This window comes from Crassostrea angulata, chromosome 4 (assembly GCF_025612915.1).
Source record: "Crassostrea angulata isolate pt1a10 chromosome 4, ASM2561291v2, whole genome shotgun sequence".
Lineage (NCBI taxonomy): Eukaryota > Metazoa > Mollusca > Bivalvia > Ostreida > Ostreidae > Magallana > Magallana angulata.
The window spans coordinates 12,001,875-12,012,099 of NC_069114.1; the positions used below are offsets into that span (position 1 = coordinate 12,001,875).

Genomic DNA, 10,225 nt, shown 5'->3' on the forward strand with positions numbered 1-10,225 from the left:
ACAAAACAATCAATCAGACAAAACCACACATAAACATGGGGATTGCGAACATATTAATTAACTTTCTAGTATTCACTTTTTTCTTAAAACTTTGCCCTTTTACCTGTTTATTTTGTAAATACTATTGTACCTTTCTATAGAACTTAAAGCTGAATTGTGTTGTTCATGCTAACAAGAATATTACATTTTTGCAAAAAAGTCAGAGTGAATATCAAACAAACGATACAATTGCTTCTAAAGCATCATATGTAAAATCTATTAAGAAATTGAGTTTGAAAATAAAACTTCTTCGAGGGTACATCATCTGCAAGCTGTGGCAAACCTATAACATTTTCAATATAGCAATCCTTATTTTCTACCCGCATGTTTGTTCAAATCTTTAAAAAAGTTAGGACAAGGTAAGGTGTGTACTGAAACAGAAAAATGGCGGCTAGTAAAAATAAACACGAACTTCAATCAGCTCAAGAACACATCCCAACGTGTGAGAAACACAATTTTACAATAGACATAACATGTGAAGACTGTGATGAGTTTATTTGTTCACAATGTGCAAAACCAGACCACAAGGATCAAGAATGGAAAACGATACCCACAGCAGGAAGTCTAAAGAGAAGAGAACTAAAGAAAACTGTGTGTAAAATTAAGAAGGAAGATGTGAAAACGATAGATAAAAAGATACAAAAGGCAGCCAAGCTAATGGAGAACTCCAGAAATGATGCGATTCTGAAATTTCTAAGCTTCTGAAACATTATAATGCGATTGTTTCAAAATTTGATGAAATCAAGAAGTATTTTGAAACTAACTCGATGAAAAATATAAAAACAAAAAATGTTAAAGTGAGTGAGAAAAAAGAAAAGAGAACATATTACAGAAGTTCCTAGAAGAAAAACACAATACCATGTCTGACTATAGTTTAATAGACAGCCTCAGAGACCTGACCAACCTCGTGTCTGACAGAAACAATGATATAGAGAAAGGTGATCTTTCATTGAGATATAAAATAGGAGACATTAGTGAAGGATCTCTGGAATCAATGATGGGACAAACGTTTGATTTGGATGACATTAATGTTACTGAGAGAGACGCGTTTCAATATAATGATAATGAAGATAATGAATTACCTATTGTGCTAGCAGTGAACGAAGATACATGTTTTGTAATGGATGTATCTGATTCAAAATGCATTGAACGAATTAATATAAAAAATAAGAAGAAATAAAAATTTAATATAAATGTAAGTGGCATATGCATTACAGACAACGATGATGTGTATGCTACTGAACATGATAGCAAATCCATTGTATGTTTGTCCCCGTTAGGCTCAGTCTCTACAGTATTCTCTACAAATCTACTCTAAGATCAGTAGGAATCTGTCAATCAAAAGAAGGAGTACTGCTGGTCACACTGGGTGATACTGAGTCAGAAGCTTATCAACTGAACTCACATAGCAGACGTCTGGTCAGACACGTGACACTAACCGGTGACGTCATCCGTGAGACCTGACCAACCTTGTGTCAAACACAGACAGTGATATAGAGAAGGGAGACCTTTCATTGAGATATAAAATAGGAGAGGATCTCTGGAATCAATGATGGGACAAACGTTTGATTTGGATGACATTAATGTTACTGAGAGAGACGCGTTTCAATATAATGATAATGAAGATAATGAATTACCTATTGTGCAAGCAATAAACGATGATACATGTTTTGTAAAGGATGATTGTGATTCAAAATGCATTGAACGAATAAACATAAAAAAAGAAGAAAGAAGAAAAATACAATATAAATGCAAATGGTATATGTGTAACAGTCAACGGGGATGTGTATGCCACTGATGATGAGAACAAATCCATTGTCCGTCTGTCCCCGTCAGACTCAGTCTCTACAGTATTCAGTACAGATATGCTGATACCAGTGGGAATCTGTCAATCAACAGAAGGAGGCTAGGACTGCTGGTCACATTGAGTGATAGAGAGTCAGAACCATTTCAACCAAATACACACAGCAGACGTCTGGTCAGACACGTGACACTGACCGGTAACGTCATCCGTGATTACGAGTACCAGGAGGACGGTCAGACCAGGCTGTTCACTACATCACTCAGCGTCAAACAGAACAGTAACAATGATATCTGTGTAGTTAACATGACAAGTTACACCAGCAGTGAACTGGTGATACTATCTTTATCTAGATCCTTGAAGTGGGCTACCGTGGTCAGGAAACGGAAAATTGTATTGTATTTGATGTCGTTTGGACTCTCACTGCAACATCATTGTATGTAAGACATTTTACGGCCGAATTCATCTCCTGAGTCCTGATGGAGAGTTCGTAAAGTACTTACTGACAGAGAGTGAAGTAACACACCCACTGTCCATATCTCTTTATAAATCCACACTCTGGGTTGGCAACGGACACGGACTTCTCAAAGTATTTCAGTACAAATCATTAAATAACATTATTGTGTTACAATGATGAAGTCTAAAAAATATAAAAAGTGTCACAGATTATAATTATTTAACAAGTACAGCAATTGAATCAAACTTTATGAACACACAGTTTTTTTTAACTTTCAATGTCTACATGCATCGCTTTTTCTGTATCTGTTATAGTCCATCATAGTAAATAAGGTTATATTGTACACGTTGATTTGACATTCTCACAAACTGCATAGAATATAATCAAAGTGACTACAGTTATGTGTAATATAATACTTTAAATCAAGTAAAATGCATCAGTAAGCCACTAAAGAGGCCATTTGATTTATTATAGATCATTTATTTTGATATTTTTGATATAAATTCTATGTGTGTTGGTTGTTTGCTTACGTTATTATCAATGTTGATCAATGGTAAGGAAACTTCTCCTGCTAAAAAAAAACAAATAAAACAATTCTTACATTGAGATCTTGAGAGGATTTTTGCAAAAATGTTTTTAAATAGTACTATGTGACAATTTTCAACTTATCAAAAATAATTTCTTTTATGTAGACTTCAGCGATAGCATTTGTACATGTATTTCCTCCTTTTAATATCCATTCACCAGAACCTTCAAAGGATTTTATTAAATGATTATTTTCTCCAGTCTTTTATTTTGATTATCAATTTTAAACTGGCATGTACATCACTTGGTTCGTCTACAAAAAGCAATGCACTGGACCATATCAGTACTAAAGTAAGATAATTCACCGCAATATCATGGTATTTAGAAAGCAAAACTGATTTTCTTGTACAATGTACAAGCTCTTTCTCTGCATTTGGTGGTGCCACTGCATAAAGTGTATAGTTACATATCTGCAATACCTATGACTCAGTGTGAACTATAACTCTTCTTAATTATATGGCAAGGTACATACAGTGGGAAGGAACTACTACAGGTGCCTTCTCAAGCAGTAGAAAACAAGGTGTGGGGTTGGGACTTCTGTAAGCACCAATGTATGCTGAAATGAAATACTAGGTACTTTCTAAAATTATCGAATTGAAGTTTCCGAATCTCCTTTCCTGTTGATGTATGGTTTAGGAATTAAATCACTGACCAAACTCATATCAGCTTCTGCATATATAAATACAAATTTTAACAAGTCATCTAAAAAAGAATGGTAGAAAAGCATGTTACTTGCAATTGTTCACTGAATAGGTAGGTAACGTTGAACGAATTCCATTTAGCTTTAATGACCTTGATTGACATTTCCAAGCCTGAACCCGATGTAACGGGATGAGCGGAGGCTACTCCAAACAACAACAAGACATCTTAAATTTAACAAAATTTAATAACAAAAAAAATAAGAGAAAGAAAGAAAAGATAGAAATATAAACACTAAACCACACAAACACTCACACAACTTTCACTCAACAAGAAAAAAATATGATGTTTATACAAATGACCAAAAATAAATTAGAAGAGTGTCCGAATCTCCGGGGCTGTAGTCCTGGACCAACTACGGACAACCACAACTAGAGTAGTTTCGTCACCACAATCATCATCATCACCATCGCCATCATAATCATCGACACTATCGTCAACATCATCGCCTACAACACCATAATCATAAAAGACATCATCGTCATCACCATAACATCATCGTCGTCATCAACATGAACATCGCATCGTCATCGACTTCACCATGATCGACATCATCTACACCATCATCATCGACATGACCATCATCATCATCGTAGTCATCGACATCATAACATCATCTTCATCGACATGACCATCATCATCGTCGTCGTCATCAACAATATGACACTACAATAAGTGTACAAGTGACACCATAACACCATAATAAAAACAATATTGTATAATACATCATATAAGTATCTCACTGATAGTATCAAACTATGATAATGTATAAATAGTATTATATTAAAGGCAACATCTCAAAATATTGTAAGTATATGGTAACTAAGTTATTTGTTTACAGTAAACAATATGGCGTCTGAGACTTCCGGTGACGCACTTCCGCCCAAGTAGTTAAGTGGAAAAAGTGACAATAAATTGTAAAATAAAATAACGCATAGAAAATAGCCCTTTAAATCACCGTTTCTTTATACAGCAATAGCAAAAACTGTACTATAGAAAAAGACGAATTCCATTTAAACACTCTCGCTAAAGTCACACATCAGTGAACACACAGGTAACTCTACAGTGAACAATGGTCAAGGTGACTTTATAGGACGACTGCGTAATACTAATAAAAAGGCAAAAATTTACAAATAAACTACACCAAACTAAATAAATACTTACCACGGTCAGCTATCCGTGTCCGCGTCAAATGCTGAACTTGTGAAACTAAAACATGCCACACAGGCTTCTAACACGATACCCCCTTCACACACTAAGCACGTCTTTATCGCTGGACAGCTCGGCCGGGTATATCTTAGCGCCTATTGTTAGCGTCGGCCAAGCACGTTGCAAAGAATTATGGGAAAAATAAAATCGGGTGTGTTCGATATGAACAGTGATTGTCACACACCTCCCCCCTTAAAAAATTGTCCTGCAATTTCAAATAAACAATCACTGAATTTTGAAAATTCTCACGTATTTACAATAAAACCTATATACATACCTGTACTGTCTACTATACATCTCACTGACGACTCAGGTAATCCGCACCCACATTGTCGCTTCCTTTGATCGCAATGATCCTAAAGCGGTATGGCTGAAGCTGCAAAGCCCAACGCATCAGTCTGGAGTTCTCTGTCTTTGCTTTGTTAAGGTAGGTCAGGGGTTGGTGATTAGTTTCAAGTAGAAACTCGCGTCCATAAAGGTACTGGTGGAACTTCTGTATTCCCCACACTACCGCCAAACACTCCTTCTCGATAACAGCGTATGCCTTTTCTCTTGGTTGAAGTTTCCTACTGGCGTACGCTACGGGTAGTTTCTCGTCATCCTCCATCTGTAACAGCACAGCACCTATCCCATCATCTGCAGCGTCCGTGCGTAAAATGAAGGTTTCATTAAATTCTGGCAACTTCAATATTGGCCTTTCTGATAACATGTGTTTCAATGTATCAAAAGCTCGTTGCTGACTTTCAGTCCAAATAACTTTATTTGGTTGGCCCTTCTTCGTAAGATCGGAAAGTGGAATGGCTATCGCAGAGAAATTCGGAATAAACTTTCTGTAGAATCCTGCTAAGCCTAGGAAGGCACGAACCTGTTTCTTGGTTTGTGGTATTGGCGCATTTCTGACTGCATCAATCTTGTCCTGTTCTGGTTCTAGACACTTGTTGCCCACCATATGTCCCAAACAGTCAATCTTGTCAAATCCGATGAAACATTTTGTCGGTCTGGCCGCAAGTCCCGCATCTCTGAGTCGTTCGAACACAGTCTTCAGTATGTGTAGATGTTCTTCAAAGGTATCTGTAAAAACAATGACATCATCGATAAAGTTTTCTACGCCGTTCATACCTTGAAGTAGTTTTCTCATCATACGACTAAATGTTGCCGGCGCGTTTACAAGACCAAACGGCATTGTCCTGAATTGGTACAATCCGGATGGTGTGGAAAAGGCTGTAAGCGGCTTACTCTCGTCAGCCATCGGTACTTGCCAGTATCCTTTGCTTAAGTCTATCTTTGACACAAACTTCTTTCCGGTCATTTTGGAAAATATGCTTTCTGGACTGGGCATTGGTTCTGCATCAAATACCGTAGCACAGTTCAGTCGTCTATAATCAATGCAAAATCGATTCGTTCCATCTTTCTTCCGAGCTATGACAACTGGAGCTGAATAAGGGGAAGATGATGGCTCAATCACATTCAACTGTAGCATTTTCTGAACTTCTTCTGTAATTGTTTTCTCTGTACTGAACGGAATTGGATATGGTTTCACACGCACAGGTTCAGACGATGTCACAACAATCTTATGCTCCACTAAGTTCGTCATTCCAGGTATATCCGTAAATACATCTGAGAACGAATCACACAGTGATTTAGCAGTTTCCAACTGATCTGGTGTTAGTCTGTCTGCAAACTTTATGTCCTTTGCTGTTTCGGTTTGAGTAACAGGTGGCATAAGAATAGAGTCCTGTTGTTCATCATCATCTAGGTCACTAAAGTCTATGAGTGAAATTGCACATGTTGACAAAACACCACAGTTCAATGTATCTCGTTCAACATACTTCTTAAGAAGATTTGCGTGGAAAGTTTTCAGCTTGCCTCCCATATCGATCTTGTAGTCCATATGTCCTAACGGTACTGCAGGTACTTTTCCTTTTCGAATAGTCCGCTGACACACGTCACATAATCTGCAAAACCGTCTAATGTCTGACTGAATTCCTGGCCAGTAAAATTCGGACACTACTCTGTCGGTTGTTTTCTTTGATCCCAGATGACCATCCATCAGCGTTTCATGTGCTATCTTCATGACGATAGTTCTGTATTTCCGAGGAACGATTAACTGTCGGAAAAGTTTTCCACTGGACACTTTGGGACTGCAAAATTCTCTGAACAACATTTGCTTCCGTTCACACATTTTTGAAAATCCACCGTCACTGAAATGTTTAAGCTGTCCACTCTCAGCTAAGCTCCATAACTTTTTCAGTGTCTCGTCGTTTCGTTGTTCTTGTAAGATATCCTCCGGCGATACATCCCGTATTGCTTCCGGTACTTTCAATGGTTTGTATGGAGACTGTTTCTTTTTCAGTTGCGCACGCGTTTCAACAGCTGCTATGTTTTCAACGGAATGAATCCAGGCTGGATTTGGTTCATGTGGTTTCCTTACTCCACGAATATTACCAAGAATAAGATCGTACGAAGGCGAATCAAAGCACCAAGCATCAACACTTCCGGTAAAGTAAGGAGTATCGACATCAATTCTAGCCACATCTGAATCAATAATACGACCGTCTGCTAACTTGCATCGTTGAGATGTCCCTGTTAGTTGATCATCGTTTACCAGTTCTCTACGAATAACGGCACCACTACAACCTGTGTCTCTTAGCACAGTCACTAGTTTATTGCCAACACATCCTTTCACAACTGGCATTTCCGTTTCACAGAAAGCAACCGAATCACCAACACACGGTAAGTTTCCATGTTTCTCGACGACACTCGCGGCTCCTTGGCGACCTCTACCGCGTCCTGGATATCCATGGTTCCCATTATTGTACGACCCACGTTGAAAATCACTAGGGTAAGTATGTTTCGGTGTTGTTTCTTGTTTCTCGCTCGAATTAAACGGCCTGTTATTCGGACTTTTGCGGAAGTTGCAGTTAAAGGCTTTATGTCCTTGTCGTCCGCACTCATAACACTTCACTGCATTTCCAGATTGGTTTTGTTGCACGGAATCTTTGTACGGCGGTTGTCTATCGGACTGCTGTCGTCTGTCAAAGAGCGGTTTTTGCGTAAGTGAAGAGGATGTCACTGTTCTGGCCTCAGCAAACTGGTCCGCGTATCGCGCCATGTCTTGGATCGAAGTAGGAATCCTCTCCTTTAGGAATAAGGCAAGTTCTTTCGAGCAACACAATAAAAACTGTTCACGTAAGAACAAGTCCTTCAGATCATCGAATGTCTTGTTAGTCTTAGACAGCTGAATCCACCGCTCAAGGTAACTGTCCAGTCTGGTAGAAAATTGCATAAAAGTTTCACTTCCGTCTGGTTTTGAAAATCGGAACTTCTTGCGGAAACCGTCCTCCGTCATGTCAAATCGTTTCAACAGGGCGTTCTTCAACTCGTTGAAATCAAGTGCTGTTTCGGGTGAGAGTCTTGCGAACACATCCAGTGCCTTTCCTTTGAGTAATGCGCTAAGATGAGTCCCCCACGTGTCTTTATTCCATTTCTGCGTTGTTGCGTATATCTCAAATCTTTGAATGTACGCGTCAATGTTGTCTTTCGAATCCTCAAACGGAGGAAGTTTTGGTCCTTTTATCACTTGAGAAGTTTCTTTCTCCTCTTTAGTCACAACACTCGGCTTCATGTGAGATCTCTCGAGTTGCAGTTTGTGATCAAGTTCCAGTTCTTCTAGTTTTTGCTGATGTCTCTTTTCTTCTATCAATCGGGCGTGCTCTCGCTCATCATGTTCTCTTGCGGCGCGCTCTTTCTCCATCTGTAGTTTGAAGTCGCGGTCTCTCTCCTCCTGGTCTCTCTCCTCCTGTCTCTCGACTCTATGTTTCTCACGTTCGTCCCGCATTCTGGCCTGTTCGTCCTTCACGAATTGTTGAAGGTCTTCATCCTTCATCCCCATCTTGGTCCCCACTTCAAGTAGCTCCAGCATCTCCTTGACAGTAGACATGGTGCATTGACTGACAGACCAACTTACCTCAAAATTATCTCATAAAGGGACTAACTTCTCAACTTTTAACAAAACAATCTGCCTAACGTAATGTACTCACCAAGGGAAAAGGAAACAACGACCTACACTTGCTCTTACATGTACTACAAAAGAGATCAAAAAATGAAAAATAAAATAAACCTTGGCAACTGTTCACTTATAAAGATATCTTGTAGTATCTGGAGGAGTCAACTCATCCCACCGCTGCCACCAATTGTAACGGGATGAGCGGAGGCTACTCCAAACAACAACAAGACATCTTAAATTTAACAAAATTTAATAACAAAAAAAATAAGAGAAAGAAAGAAAAGATAGAAATATAACCACTAAACCACACAAACACTCACACAACTTTCACTCAACAAGAAAAAAATATGATGTTTATACAAATGACCAAAAATAAATTAGAAGAGTGTCCGAATCTCCGGGGCTGTAGTCCTGGACCAACTACGGACAACCACAACTAGAGTAGTTTCGTCACCACAATCATCATCATCACCATCGCCATCATAATCATCGACACTATCGTCAACATCATCGCCTACAACACCATAATCATAAAAGACATCATCGTCATCACCATAACATCATCGTCGTCATCAACATGAACATCGCATCGTCATCGACTTCACCATGAACGACATCATCTACACCATCATCATCGACATGACCATCATCATCATCGTAGTCATCGACATCATAACATCATCTTCATCGACATGACCATCATCATCGTCGTCGTCATCAACAATATGACACTACAATAAGTGTACAAGTGACACCATAACACCATAATAAAAACAATATTGTATAATACATCATATAAGTATCTCACTGATAGTATCAAACTATGATAATGTATAAATAGTATTATATTAAAGGCAACATCTCAAAATATTGTAAGTATATGGTAACTAAGTTATTTGTTTACAGTAAACAATATGGCGTCTGAGACTTCCGGTGACGCACTTCCGCCCAAGTAGTTAAGTGGAAAAAGTGACAATAAATTGTAAAATAAAATAACGCATAGAAAATAGCCCTTTAAATCACCGTTTCTTTATACAGCAATAGCAAAAACTGTACTATAGAAAAAGACGAATTCCATTTAAACACTCTCGCTAAAGTCACACATCAGTGAACACACAGGTAACTCTACAGTGAACAATGGTCAAGGTGACTTTATAGGACGACTGCGTAATACTAATAAAAAGGCAAAAATTTACAAATAAACTACACCAAACTAAATAAATACTTACCACGGTCAGCTATCCGTGTCCGCGTCAAATGCTGAACTTGTGAAACTAAAACATGCCACACAGGCTTCTAACACGATACCCCCTTCACACACTAAGCACGTCTTTATCGCTGGACAGCTCGGCCGGGTATATCTTAGCGCCTATTGTTAGCGTCGGCCAAGCACGTTGCAAAGAATTATGGGAAAAATAAAATCGGGTGT

At 38.6% G+C, this 10,225-nt stretch overlaps 1 protein-coding gene and 1 pseudogene across 2 annotated transcripts; one reads left to right on the plus strand and one right to left on the minus strand.

Annotated features, from left to right (window-relative positions):
* The first annotated feature begins 416 nt into the window (after positions 1-416).
* Positions 417-3,394, plus strand: LOC128180688 (uncharacterized; annotated as a pseudogene).
* A 316-nt stretch (positions 3,395-3,710) lies between these two features.
* LOC128181790 (uncharacterized) lies at positions 3,711-10,225 on the minus strand. Of its 2 annotated transcripts, none has more exons than XR_008243365.1 (2): positions 4,746-9,527; positions 3,711-4,030 (listed from the first exon to the last, which is right to left on the minus strand). XR_008243365.1 is itself a non-coding variant. In XM_052850319.1 (2 exons), exon 2 carries the CDS (start codon positions 8,728-8,730, stop codon positions 5,089-5,091), a length of 3,642 nt encoding a protein of 1,213 aa, XP_052706279.1. In that variant the 5' UTR covers positions 8,731-9,310; positions 10,026-10,225; the 3' UTR covers positions 4,746-5,088. The 2 variants fall into 2 exon arrangements, 1 of the variants encoding a protein (XP_052706279.1); XM_052850319.1 differs by lacking the exon at positions 3,711-4,030 and adding an exon at positions 10,026-10,225 and having other exon boundaries at positions 4,746-9,310.